This window comes from Alosa alosa, chromosome 4, assembly GCF_017589495.1.
Source record: "Alosa alosa isolate M-15738 ecotype Scorff River chromosome 4, AALO_Geno_1.1, whole genome shotgun sequence".
NCBI classification, from domain to species: Eukaryota; Metazoa; Chordata; class Actinopteri; order Clupeiformes; family Clupeidae; genus Alosa; species Alosa alosa.
The window spans coordinates 4,908,172-4,922,779 of NC_063192.1; the positions used below are offsets into that span (position 1 = coordinate 4,908,172).

The 14,608-nt window shown below is 42.0% G+C and overlaps 2 protein-coding genes across 5 annotated transcripts in view; both read left to right on the forward strand.

Annotated features, from left to right (window-relative positions):
- znf512b (zinc finger protein 512B) overlaps positions 1–9,718 on the forward strand; it is a 54,126-nt gene extending 44,408 nt beyond the window's left edge. For 3 of the 4 annotated variants that reach the window (XM_048240814.1, XM_048240811.1, XM_048240812.1), the window contains 6 exons: positions 762–968; positions 1,868–2,320; positions 4,169–4,270; positions 4,421–4,483; positions 4,600–4,698; positions 5,365–9,718. In XM_048240814.1, coding sequence (XP_048096771.1) covers positions 762–968; positions 1,868–2,320; positions 4,169–4,270; positions 4,421–4,483; positions 4,600–4,698; positions 5,365–5,769 — 1,329 coding nt within the window. In that variant the 3' untranslated portion in view covers positions 5,770–9,718. The remainder of the gene's footprint in view (positions 1–761; positions 969–1,867; positions 2,321–4,168; positions 4,271–4,420; positions 4,484–4,599; positions 4,699–5,364) is intronic. The other variant, XM_048240813.1, reaches the window with a different exon arrangement.
- A 287-nt stretch (positions 9,719–10,005) lies between these two features.
- Positions 10,006–14,608, forward strand: part of uckl1b (uridine-cytidine kinase 1-like 1b) — a 32,033-nt gene continuing 27,430 nt past the window's right edge. The window contains exon 1 of the mRNA XM_048240482.1: positions 10,006–10,080. Within this exon, the coding sequence (XP_048096439.1) occupies positions 10,010–10,080 (71 nt within the window). The 5' untranslated portion in view covers positions 10,006–10,009. The remainder of the gene's footprint in view (positions 10,081–14,608) is intronic.

The following is a 14,608-nucleotide window of genomic DNA, read 5'->3' on the forward strand; positions in this document are numbered from 1 at the left end:
ATGATTTTATTTATTTTTACCCGACGCTTTTATCCAAAGTGGATCACTGTACCGTTACACCTGGTAATCAGTAGCCTGCGTGTGCTAACCCATGATTGGGGTGCTGTTAGCACCATTCTCTACCAGCTAAGCCACGGGAAACTAGTGCACTGATCATTCATCCAATTGATCGTTGTTCTCTATGCTAGCGCAGTCTTGTACAGTCCGATTCGGGTGCGAGGATGCTGATATTTGAGCTTATCAGCCAATCAAATTAGACCACTCCCTTCTGTGTTCCTGACGCAACATGATGATTGGCAGGAACAGTATATGGCTCCTTCTAAACCACTTTGTTTGTTTCCCATTTAGAGAGCCAGGATTGATTATAGACAATAGAGACACACACACAGAGAACAGATAGCTACAGGACAGTGAGACTAAATTAGTCAAGACAAAAATTGAGTTTGAATAGCAGACTGCTCTTTTTGGCTGAGTGTGTGCACAGAGCGCCTCTCTCCGCTCTTGTCAGTGCCACGCTTGGTCCACTTCCCTAGCCTAGGTAGACGCCACTGAAATTGTCAGGACATGATCAGATGTTGTCCAGCTAATTCAACGATCTGTCATCCTCACTGGATGGCAGAGCAAAGCTTGAGTGTTCATTATTGTCCACCAGTTGTCTCTCTCTCAACTGGACACTCAAGGTGAAGTCTTTCTTGCTCGTGTATTGAAAGAGACATGTTTCTCTCTCTGCTCTCTCTCCTCCTCTCCTCTCCTCTCCTTAGGGCTGTTCGGCCCACTTCACCAGCCTTATGGGCTATCAGTACCACCAGAAGCGCTGCGGGAGGGACGTGTCCGAGGCTGACAAGCCCGCCTTCCAGTGCCAGCACTGCGGGAAGACCTACCGCTCCAAGGCCGGCCGGGACTACCACCTCCGCTCCGAGCACCCGGTCACACAGCCTAGAGGGGTAAGGGCAGGAACCATGTTAAAGGTCAGCAAGTGGGTGAGAGGAGACTATGTGATCAGGTTACCCAAGACACATTTTAAAAACAGATGGGGCCTATTTGATGAAGCGATAGAGCTCAGAATGATATAGTACAACACTGTCATGTATAACCATGCTTTCACATACAAATTAATCGTATCTTCTGTTAAAAGTAAAACAGTGATATCAGAAATTATAGAACAGAGGAAACAACAGTTTCACCTGAAAAAATGCTTTCACACAGAAATGGTGTAGAATTTAGTTTAGAAAATACAACAGCCAGTCATGCACAGACTGACACTGTAAAACCGGAGAGCTCACAGTAGCCTTGAAAATGGAGTTGAATTCCATCTGCGCCTGTCAGGAGGGTGTGAACAGGCTACAAAGACTAGCTGTACAGACTTTCTCTCTACAGTCCCAGAGTGGACATGGGTTTAACCCCCGTTTACATGGGTTGCACCCGTAAAGACCAGACACATAACAAAACAAAACAAAAACCCTTAGGTGTGCCTGCTACTGTAAATAATAAATAAACTGTAACTGTAACAAAGTAGAAGAAGTAGATCACACTGCATTTTCAGTAATTTGATGAATATTTCAGAGCTGAAGATAAGCTCTCCATTTAACACCTGACATGTTAGACGTCTGCTGTTAATCTTTAATGAACGCGTACTGAACAGTATAACCAGCGCCCCCCGTAGGCTGGAAAGATGTGGGTCCCGGCTTCCACTGCTGTATCCTTGAGTAAGGCCCTCAACCCTGAGTTGCTCTGGGGCAACTGCCCTGTGATATGATTGACAACTGCCCTGTGATATGATTGACAACTGCCCTGTGATATGATTGACAATTGCTTTGGATGAAAGCGTCTGCGGAATAAATAAATATAAATGCAAATGCATGGCTAGGTGGCCACAGAGGAGCCCAGGCCGGCCGGGAGGAAGGAGCAGCTCCCCACTGAGAAGACGAAGGAGGAGGCGCACAGGAGGCAGCAGCAGCAGCAGCAGCAGCAGCAGTCGGCCCGGGTGAAGGAGCGGCCGGAGGAGCGGGGTGGGGAGCAGGAGGACCCGGCGCCACCGTTGTCAACGGCAACCGCGATGACAACAACGACGACGGGAGCCCCAGCGGCCGCTGCAGCAGCATCAATGGTGGGGTCAGTGGGAGCCATGATGGCCACGGCGGCGGCAGCGTCTATGGCGGACTCGGTGGAGGACTTCGAGCGGACGCCCAGTGGGAGGGTGCGGCGGCGATCGGCACAGGTGGCCGTCTTCCACCTGCAAGAGATCGCCGAGGACGAGCTGGCCAAAGACTGGGGCACCAAGAGGCGCATCAAAGACGACCTGGTGCCAGATAGCAAGAGGGTGAGAGTGCCCACATGACAAGACCATTAGACATGTGACATGACTGGTCAACAATGTATGATTTCTCACACATTGCTCAAGGCACTCGTGTATATAGATATATATATATATATATATATATGTACAGTATATACATACTGTACAGTGCAGACCCTTTCGGTGCAGACCCTTTCAAGTTTTACACATATTGTTATGTTTCAGACTCATCTTTAAATGGATTCAGTTCATTTTTTCTCATCAGTCTACACCCATTACTCCACAAAAAAGCAGGTGTTTTGAGTGTTTTGCAAATTTATAAAAAATAAAGACTGAAATATGGTCCTTGAGATGCTTCTAAATATGGTCCTTGAGATGCTTCTAAAACTTGATTGGAGTCCACCGGTGAATAAATGAAATCATTGGACATTATTAGGAGAGGCATGCATCTGTCTATATAAGGTCTCACAGTTGATGGTGTATGTCAGAATGAAAACCAAGCAACCAGGTTGAGAGAATTGTCCGTAGACCTACAGTATGAGATAGGATTGTGTCTAGACACAAGGACCATTGACAGAAGTAGGATGCACCAGAGCTCAATTGCAAGTGTCACAACAAAGGGTCTGAATACTTTTAAATCCATTTTAAGATGAGTCTGACACATAACAAAATGTTGAAAACTTGCAAGATTCTGAAAACTTTCCAGTTGCACTGTATACGTAGACATGGACACAAGCAAACAAGAGCACATACTGTAAGGTCATTTCAACAGAATTATGTCACTGACATACAAACATACAAGCTCAAAAGCTGACTGAGATTCACAGAAATGCAGGTTGAAAGACAAACACACACACACACATACACAAACGTACAGACACATGCACTCAGATATAAAGATATGCACACAAACAAACACACGCTGTTGAAAACTGATTCACACAACAAACCAGCCACTCTCTCATTAAAGTCCTATTTCCATGCCCCATTTCCACTGATTCACTCTTGTCGCCTAACAGGTATTTTTACCATGCTTTGAGTGCTGCGCTTGCCTGTGTTAGTCTTGCTTATATTCGAACAGCTAGACTGCAGGAGGCTATAAAGATTGCTCATCACTGCTAGGGGAGACAGGCAGCACAGCAGCTACTCTTGAAATAAGCCTGAGCTTTTGTGTTGCCTCTCTGTTTGATGATAGTCTGAGAGCAGCTATTGATTCCCTTTCCTCGCAGTCTGCCCCACAACTCTTCAGTCTGTTTTACCAACATGGCACTCCAGTTATACGGGTCAACTGACACCATTAGCTAAATAACATACAGACTCAGACTCATTCTACATGTTTTTCAAATGCAACAACAGTGACATTTATAATCTATCTTACATACATGTGTTGTATACGTGTTTACTTGTTTCTCATTTTGTTGATTTTGAAAGCAATGGGAGATAATCTACAGAAAATGCATAGGTCAAATACCCTAGTCTCTGACACTGACACTCCCCAGAAATTCACAGGCAAATTAAACTAGGCCTGCATAGTCTTGTTATGAAATAGCACATTTGTGCCTTAATACCAGTACACATATTACTTGGCAATAAAATCCAGGACTTGAGTGACATTGCTGGATTCAGTCCCAGCTACACACTCACACTAGGAAGTCACAGGATATTGTTAGCAGGTACAGACAGGTTGAAATGCTATAGTCTTCTTCCTTTACAAACAGTCAACATATGAGAGATTTCATGCATAGAAAACCATTTAGAGGTATCATCTCCCAGCCCATTAAAAGGCTTCACATCAGCCTTTCATGTGTACTGTAGAAAGACCTGTTCAGATTTCACATTCCCAAACCCCCGACCCGTTTTCCCTCTCCGCAGCTCAACTACACCCGTCCGGGCCTTCCCACGTTCGATCCGGAGATGCTGGAGACGTGGAAGAATCAGGTCAAGGAGAAGGGCTTCATCTGCTGTCCTAATGGAGTAAGACCCCATGACCCCACTTTGAACATCCCTCTGTTCTGTTCTGTTTTGTTCTGTTTTCTCTTCAGTGTCCTGGCAAATTCACTCTGGCTTATTGGCGACCCTAATACGCTCTTCTGTTTTGGTCTATTTCTGGCAATCTCCCTGCAGAGCTGCGAAGCTGTTTACTCGAGTGTGTCTGGACTCAAAGCCCATTTGGCAAACTGCACCCAGGTAAGAGAACAGAGAGGAACCACTGTGTTTTGTTTTCAGTCTCACTTTCTTTCATTTTGTTTTGATTATGGTGATTGCTCACTGGTTGACACTGATTTTATTCCCATGCCATGCAGGCAGGGGGAGCCGTGGGGAAGTACATGTGCCTGCTGTGCCAGAAGGAGTTCAGCTCGGAGAGTGGCGTGAAGTATCACATCAGCAAGACACACTCCCAGGTAGGTCTCAGGTGCACAGGTGTTTTGGCAGGACTGAACAACTTTAGCAAAAAACATGGTTAAATGAGAAGGAGTGCCCATACAATAGATTGGGGCAGCCGTGGTTAGCGCCCCGGACTTGTAACCGGAGGGTTGCTGGTTCGAACCCCGAACAGTAGGCACGGCTGAAGTGCCCTTGAGCAAGGCACCTAACCCCTGTAGGCCTGTAGGCCACGGCTGCCCACAAGTATGTGCTTCACCTCACTGTGTGTTCACTGTGTGCTGAGTGTGTTTCACTAATTCACGGATTGGGATAAATGCAGAGACCAAATTTCCCTCACAGGATCAAAAGAGTGTATATACATATACTTATACTTATACTTAGATACAATTATATAATTATGAAAATTAACACAGTGCCATCCAAATAATTGTTTGTTCAGCATGTTCAGTTGTTAAAGGTTGGTTCAGCATGTAAGAGTAAATAAATCCACCACCACAGAATGCATTTTGTTGATGTACACATAAACGTAGGAGATTACCTCGAAGTGACCCATGCTGACCAGTTTTTGAGTTGTCAGGTGTGAAATGCCACTGTGACATGTACTAATGCAATAGAATGTGTGTATTTTGTCTCTTTGGTGTAAATGTGTCACATCTGTCACCTGATAAATGTTGCGGTTACAGAACTGGTTCCGTGCCACTACCAACATACCGCCCAACAACAAGAAACCGCCACTTCCTCAAAGCAACGGCATCAAGAACGAGGTGAAGAACGGGGCGACCGGCAAGAAGAGGGGTCGCAAGCCCAAAGAGCGCCCCCCAGAGGCCACTCTGTCAAAGACTCCGAGCTCTAACCCACCAATGTCCGTTCCCGTCCAGACCCAAACTCAGAACCAAACCTCAGGCTTGGCTCAAACTACAGCCCCTGCTCTGTCCCCAACCAACACCACCACCACCACTCCTACGCACGTGCCCAAACCTGCCCCCACACCTACCCCTGTTGATCGGGGTAGCTTGGGGCAGAACAGAGACACACAGCCCCTGATGAAGAAGAGGGGTAAGCCCAAGAAGGTGCCATCTGTTGAATAACATAGATAACATCACGTCAGGATAGCTGGTCAGGAGGCTTGCGAAAAAAGACAAACGTCAGACATCGCGGCACAACACAGCCTTCTCATCCTCAGAGGCTGATGGCTAAGATAGCGCTCCAAGAATACCCTACCATGGAATGGAATTCTTTTAAAAAAAAAAAAAAATGGTTATTTGATTTCACAGTTTTTTGGTTAGATTTTTTGTTTTGTTTTTTACCTTATATATGCGTACTTATATACAGTATATGTGTTTGCTGGTATATACTGATATATAATAATCTTTTTTTTCTCATTCCATTTTTTGACCTCATGTTAATGATGAAGATGTTACTGTAAAACAGGGGTAATTGTAATCAAAATTGAGATCCCAGTTTATATATATATATATATAAATATATATAAATAGCGTTTTCTAGAACAAGCATAATTCAAATTTTTGTGTAGCGACGTCCACATGTCTGTAGTTTCATGTTGTGTTCAAGAGATTTTCAAAAAGGATATACAAAGTTATTCAATTAGCATGGCGAGCTAATTTACTGCTAGTGTTTTATCACGGATATATTGTACTGTGTATATATACAATATCTATATCTATATATAATCAAAGCAATGAATTTGTCCACAGTTTTTAAACTGAGGTAGGTCAAAGGGGTCGTTTTTGTTTTCGTTTGTTTGTGTTCTTTTGTTTTTCAACTGTCATATCTTGTTTGCTTTCTCTTCGATGTGAGTTTTGGTCCAGTTTCGGCAGCTGTGTGTCTCAGATAGGATGGTCCCAGACTGCTGCAGTGCAATAGTGTGTTGCTCTCGTGGTTTTTGTTTTGGTCTCTTCTCCGTCTGAACTGTAAGAGAAGTGGAACTTTCTAGCCATATACTGTACACCGCTAAAAAGGACTCCCTCTCTGCTTCCTTCTCTGGCTGTAGTCATAGTGGTTCTAGTTTTTTGGCAGTTGGACTGGGTTCTCAAACCCATTGTTAACATTTCCCCCGTTTAGAATATACACACATAACTGATGTTTGTTCCTTTGCCGTGTGGCTTGAGAAAACTCTGTTAAAAGCTATTGAGGTATAAGCTAGTTTTGTCCTATTCGTTTTTCTTTTGTTTTGTTTGTTTTTTGAAAGCTGTATTGGAGCACACTGAGTAGACTTTCAAGGCATTGGATTGGCCACAGACCACAATGATGTCATTATAGCTAACCTAAGCTGGAAGGAACGTACGGAACCATTTTTTCCCCTGAGGCTACATTTGGGGGGGAAACTCCCCAAGAAGCTAAAAATCTTAGATTATTATCATGACTGTAAGAATGAAGATATACTGAACTATAAGAGTAGTTGGAAAAAGAATATTCCTCTTCCTGCAGTTGTACAAGAACGATAAGCAATGCACACAGACTGCACATGATACTATTTGTGACTGTATGCAATATAGAGAGAGATGGACTTACATTAGGACAGAGCTGCTCAGTGAGACATCGTAGCACAAACACAGAGGTCACCTTAGTACGGACCTGGAAATGTCAGAGCCTGACCACTATTTCTGTTAGGAGGATGGCTCTGTCTCTTTTCTTGCTTGGTCATTGGATGATGGGCAGCACGAACAGTTGCTTTGTTGGAAATTTGATAACAGGTGACAGGGCCTAGCCGTCCCAAACCGAGGGGGATTTGGACACATTTGGGCCCGAGGGAAAAAAAAACATAAAACAAAGAAGAAATGTTCCTCTTGCACTTTAACCCTCCCTCCCTATTTTATCTTGCACTTTTGAGGCACTGTTAATCTTTCACCACCCCAACCTTAATCCTGGGCTGGGCAGTTAACCCCACCTCCCCTTCCCAATCCCTCTCCCAAAAAGACAACATCATGGGAATATAGCACAGAGAAAGACCCACCACAATAACAGCAACAGTTCATCCCCCATTTGAAGATAAGAATCATGTGTGTTAACTCACTCAAACCTGCAATGGGTGACAGTCGGGCTCACTTGAAGCTTTAAGCCATACACGTCCTCTTAAAAGGACTGGAGATTTCAAAGCTGGGTGACTGTTCATCGCAACTTCCTCATTTTCTTATAAACTGTTGAAATTTTCAAAGCATAGTATGAAAGGAAAGGCATAGTTTCAGAAAGAATCAAAATCGAAGAAAAAAAGAGAATCAGTTATTTATGCTAAGAGAAATAAATACTCTAATTGAAGTACTTGAAACCATAAACAACTTACCATTTTTAAAATTTAAAAAATCCTTTAATCATAAATTCAGTGAATTATTTAGTGTATATTTATATCTATTGAGAATAATAATCAGTTTGCTCAAATTACCAGAGGAAGATTTATTTTATGAGCTCTTGTAAATAGGAACTTCATAGCAATCTAATAGTACTTGGAGTGTATTTCGAATGAAGTGAGAACATGAATTGTTATGGTTTTGGTAAAAGGTGCTTTTGGAGCCGTTATACCTTATGGACCGTTGTCTAGGGTTATCAGGACACAGTCCCAAATCTCTCTGCTTTCTAGAGTAAACAACGAAGATTCATGAGGATCACTTATCTTCTGTCCACACAAAATGATTGACATCACTCATATGTTTTTATAAGACTGCTCTAAAAATGGGAATGCAACAGGTCAATTCCTCTCTTATTAACCTGAGCAGTCAGTAATTTATTATGTTTTGACACAATATTTATGAAGTGTTCCCTGTTTTTTTTTTCCAGTGTGAGTTGAGTTGTTACGGGAAACCCTTTTTTATGTGTGGGCGTGTGTGTGCGCGTGTGTGTGGCGTTAAGTCTCTGCCTATGTGTGTTATCAGTGTGGTGTTAGTATGGCCAATGATTAGCTTGACCGACTGTGATGGTAAAGAACTGTCAGTCTTCAGATGCTAAATAAATAGGAGACACCTTTGTTACACCCAGTCGAATGTACTTTTCATGGTTTCCAATGATTTCACCTGAGTTTTCTTGGTTTTGGTTTTGTTTTATTTTGACATTTCTTATTGTTTGAGTGATCGCTGATTGATACTGTTGTTGTTTATATCAAGATTGTGTTGTCTTGGCTTTCAACAATCTGTCTTCCTAGATGTGTCTTACACATATGCAGAGGTGTGATTGACTAAATGGAAATGATTTATTTGCAAATTACAGCAATATGGCATATCATATCTGAATAGATTGTTTTTTGCCGATAAGGACACCATTTCCATATTGAAAATAGTCTCAACAATTTTGAGCTATTAGTACCATTCTTATATGCTTGTTTGCTTCTTAAACTTGTAACACAAGTTATTATGTTAAATTGAAAGACACTTATCGGGGACTGAAAGGCATTTCAATACGCAAGTTTGTCCTTATACCCCAACTTCACATGGTGTGTGCATGTATGGAGGTGTGTCTTTCTGTGTTAGTGCACTTACAAGTACTATCCCATGAAATAGGCTTGAATGTGGAGTGTTTGAAGAGCGCTTAGGAGCCCTAGGTGGTTTGCCGTGGCTTTTGTACCCTTTACTTCCACTTGATGTTTTTTCTTATATTCCTAGATATTTGCCTCACTAACAATACAAACACAAGGATCTTTACAAATGGTTTTAAAAGAGTTTTAAGTAATGGTGTGTTAAGGTTTGCTTTTTTAAAAATGAAGGTATATTACCCTACGTAGGGCAGTTAAATTATATCCAGAGGCTGAAATTATGAAGAAGCTATTGAAAACCTATTTGACCCCCTGCCACCTCTCTTATTGAGAGTAGTAGCCAACTTACTGTAATGAAATAAACCTTTTCTCTATTTCTCTATTTAAGTTTTTTCCCCCTACAGTATCTAATGCAGTTTAACAGGGAGGCATCTCTTCTGAATCTGAACTGTTCGAGTTGTTTTTGTTTATTTGTTTGTTTGTTTTTTTTCTCTGAAAATTGGTGTATTAACTGTGCATTACTACCCTTCAACTAATAAAATGTTGTTGACTTAAAATGTAGTCTTATCTCTTTCATAACATTTAAAAAACAATACTTTTATAGTCCGACGAATGTGAAGTCCTACTTTTTGACTGGGGGGAGAGTTCAGAGTCCACCGAATACCCTTATATGAGTAAAAGTTGTGCATGTATTGTAGATAAAAAAAAATCTGTAAGTGCCCTATTGGTATTTGAAGTTCAGAGTATCCTTTCAAGCATTGCATGGTTGCCTTAGGGAACTACATCTCCCAGTATGCATTTAGCTGTGCCCTCCTCCGAACAGCTGATTGTCAAATAGGAAAACAACAATGTCTACCGCGTGCGAAGAGGGAAGGACCACAACCATGGAGTGCGAGGAGAAAACCTCGCGGTCAACTAGGTAATAATATAAACTTATAAATCTACCCTTTTTATGGTTACAAATCAGAGTTTAATGAATCTGAGGTAAAATCACAAGTTAGGAATGTGATGAGCATCTGCGTGACACTACCATATATGACAGGCTATCGCGTGGTTATGCCCTCATGGTTCGAGTATAGCGCGACAAACGTTCTCTTCCCCTTTTCAACTTTCTTTTGAAGCATTGATGCCGTTTTAACTTCTTTTTTGGGATTTGCCTTATATTTCTTTCCTTGCCCTCATAAAACGGCCAATTTAGAGTGCAACATAGGCTAATAACGGTAATCACTGCACAGAGAAAATGGACGTGATGAGTTCGATCTACGCATCGAAGGAGTTCAGTATATATTCTGGAAAAACCTTTCATGGTTACAGATATGCCGTATTCTCCCTTTTTGTGGTCTTGTAATATTAAGTGATGACCTGCTATTTTATCTTGTAGGCCTAGTAGCCTAACGTTTTGAACACCAATTTCAATGTGGCATATGATCAGCATATGATGGCCTAATTTTCGATAGTTAGCCTATGTATTGGATGCCATATTGTAGAGATGTCAGGGCATATTTAAAACGAAAGTGCATCGAGGTCTTGTCAACCACGCCTCGGCATTTCATCTCGTCAGAAGCCACAAGGGGGTGTAGCGATACTGGCTAGCCTAGGGCTCAACACGTACGCTTGTGCAAAAGCATGTCCAACTGAGGTTCTCTGAATCGTTTAGGCCTACATAAAAAAAAAAAAAAAAACATACACACACACACGGTTTTCTGTTTGAGTAGTGATGTAAGTTTAAAAATGAAATGTCACCCTAAGTGACATATTCTGCAGCATTGGTGACATTCTTCTCTGAACACGGCGATTACGCAATCGTTTGAGGCCTTGTGCTGAACTCTTACCATTTGGAGTGAATGGAAAGCCAACCCTGGGTTCTAAAGGTGAAACCTGACGCTGATGGCATCCATGGGTAGTTTGTCTATTCTACAGTGAAGATAAGATCTGCAATCGGCTATTCTCTGGCCGTTTGCCATGCAGTGCATGTGTGTGTTAGGATGTCTCTATTTTGAGTCAGATGGGCATTGTAGACCCTGACAATATGTTCCACCCTGTGCAAATGTGTCCACACGCATTATGAACTACCTGACAGGTCTCCATATCATGTCCCTCTTCAAACTGCCTTTGCATAGCTTCCATGTTCAGTCACTCTTCTAATGATCAAGCTTTACATTTGTACATATTTGGATGTAATTGAAACAGCCACACATTTGGTGAGGCCATTGTTTAATATTTTAATACTTTTTGATTCATGAACAAATAATGGCTACTACTAATCGAAGGTCCTCTTGACATTAAACCAGCAAAGCATTAACGCCATGCATTCATGTTAACTACCATAGTCATAGTAACCTCTCCTCACTTTGCACTGAAGTAGTGGTTGCCATGCTACCAAGGCAACTGATACTATTGTAAGATGCATAACTAATTGTCCCAGCAACCTGCGTTTAATCTGCCCTAATAGAATGGTTGCCATGATATGCTTGTATTAAATTTGATCCAGCTCTCCCCAGCCGTAATGTTGATATTGACAGTTGTGATGGAGACAGTGGTAATTTGCCTGGAGTTTTCAGAGCAAGTGAACTCTTGAGGTGATCTAGGTTTTTAATAATGTTGCTGTCTGAGCAGTGTTGCTAATGTTGCTTGGGCACTTTCCCCATACAGTATATCATATACTTTCACATATATGTGGATAACTTAAACCATCAGCAGCAACGTGTTACAATCATCCTGGCAACACTGTTTAAATATGGCCCCACATATCATTAGGCCATCCTTAAAAATATTTTCGTTTGCCGTAACCCGACCGACCCTGTCAATTTAGAACCGACCCAAATATTTATTTTTCCCCTTTTAGTCCGACCGACTTGCCGGGTTGTAAACTTAGCGTTAATACCGACCGATTGTTTTTTTTTTACTCTAAACAACCAATACAAATGCAATAAAATAATATTTCTTTTAGTAGGCCCAAGTATTGTGAATATAAATTGCCTACATGCAAACGTGGCTCACTTAAAAAAAAAAACCTGTGGCGCCATCTCTACACCATTGGTTTTACGATGTCACACTATGGCCTACGCCGTTTCATTCACACAAACTGATAACGCTTTTACTTGGCACGGTTCTGGAAGAACTGTGGCCAGATCTTTTTCTTCATCCCTCCTCCCCTAGTCTAACGGTGACCGTGGTCGGAGTATTGAAATTGGTTGTGGTCTATTCAGCATTTCTCAAAATATGGGTCCGCAACATGGAGACTGCTGGTCCGCTGGAGTCGTGGAGGAAATTAGGCCCGGTGCTTCATCTGATAATTTGCTGCGCAGTTGATCAAGAAACCGCGGATCGACGAAAAAAAGAAAACAAACGTTTCTGCTATCGATGTCATTAAACATGGAGCCCCTACAATTAAGTGGTGGTATGAGCATTCATTCAATGCGGCGTCTGCGCGCGAGAAACTGAAACTAATCGATAACGTTGGTATCAAAGCTCCGCTTCAACCTGTTGGAAGGCTATTTATTTATTTAACGAAACTTAATAGAACGACGTTGTTTTTGGAACTTCCTTAGAAACAGAGCAGAGACTGTATAATACACTGTATAGCATTGAGTATTGCATAGTCAAATTTCAATATAACGTGGCCAAGAGCTATTGTAGCCTTCTTTCTGGGTACATGTAGATGAGCCCTATGACCCAAAAGTCTGCCATGACCGGGCCTCAGGTCAAAGAAGTTTGAGAAAGGCTGGTCTATATAACCTGCATCAGAATGAGGTTTGCAATGGTGCGCTTGAAGGCACGGGTTGAAGACCCAGTCAGTTACGCCACGATATGCACATTTTGTGTAAATTCATTCCTAATGTAATCACCATGACCAAAATTGTACTTTTTTTTTACTTTGAATCTTGAAAAAAAAAATATTGACCTACCTACCGACCCATTTTTAATTTTTTTTTTGGCTGTTACTGCAAACAAAAATATTTTTAAGGATGGCCTTACCTTCAGCAGCCATGTTATATTAGCCTGGTTTAACCAGACTCACTATTTTGTAAAGATAGTCTGGCCTCTCAGGATTAGGAGACATTTGCAACCATCCATCATAACGGGCGTAAATTTTGTGTAGCTCTGGTCAGACTGGACCAATTATTTCAATTACATTGATCAGGGATTCCTAACGTTACTTCCTACTTTGTTTAACCTTTACAAGCTGATAATAAACTGCGGCAGCATTTAGGCTTACCTTTGCTGTACATACATTTTCTCCCAACTACAATTTTTGCAGTTTACCACAGCCACTTTCGATTTTGAAACTAGTATAAGTATATATACTCTTTTGAGCCTGTGAGAGAAATTTGGTCTCTGCATTTATCCCAATCCGTGAATTAGTGAAACACACTCAGCACACAGTGAACACACAGTGAGGTGAAGCACACACTAATCCCGGCGCAGTGAGCTGCCTGCTACAGTGGCGCTCGGGGAGCAGTGAGGGGTTAGGTGCCTTGCTCAAGGGCACTTCAGCCGGCAGCCCTCTGGTTACAAGTCCGAAGCGCTAACCAGTAGACCACAGCTGCCCTACTTACGCCATCCCCTCTTATCACTGATTGGCCAGCCACCCTGGTGGCTGAGGAAACATTAGTGTATTATCAGGTGCCACACTAGTATCTTGGTGAAATCAAAATGAAAAACGAATGAAGTTCTATTACCTTAAAATAATGGCTTCAAACTCATGATACACTGACATAACACAGACAATGTAGTCTCTGACATTGTCAATGCAGGCCCAGAATGCTTGATATTGCATTGTAATGCTTTTGATCAGGTAGGATCTGATCATGACCATCCTTTAGTTGATCTTTAACTTACTGGGTGCCATCTAAGCACTGTGTTATATTGACACCAAGGGGCATAAATATTAATTTTGTTATGAATGTTGCAGGGCAACCTACTGGTTCCATGTGTTCCGATTGGATGATCATATTAATTTGTCAACTGATTATTAAAGTTCTCAAGAAAAATAAGTTGTCCAGTATTAAAAGGAACGTGCTAGAACAACAATACTCAGGAACATCTCAGAGCATTATTGCTCAGAAAGGTGCCTTGTGTATTATTAGCTTTGGAGGACACATAAACATCACGCTGTTGTTGCAGGCAGCTCACTGCGCCGGGATTAGTGTGTGCTTCACCTCACTGTGTGTACACTGTGTGCTGTGTGTGTTTCACTAATTCACGGATTGGGATAAATGCAGAGACCAAATTTCCCTCACGAGATCAAAAGAGCATATATACTTATACTATACTTATACTTAGTCAGAGTTGTTCTAAAGTTCTACCAAAAACAGGCCAACTTACAGTATAAGTTTGAGTGAGCAAGTAACCATGTGGTTGAATGAGTGGGTTGGTCTGAGAGGGAGTATATTGTGTGTGTGAGAGCAACCTATAGGTTACTCCTCTTGCTCTGGATCATCCTC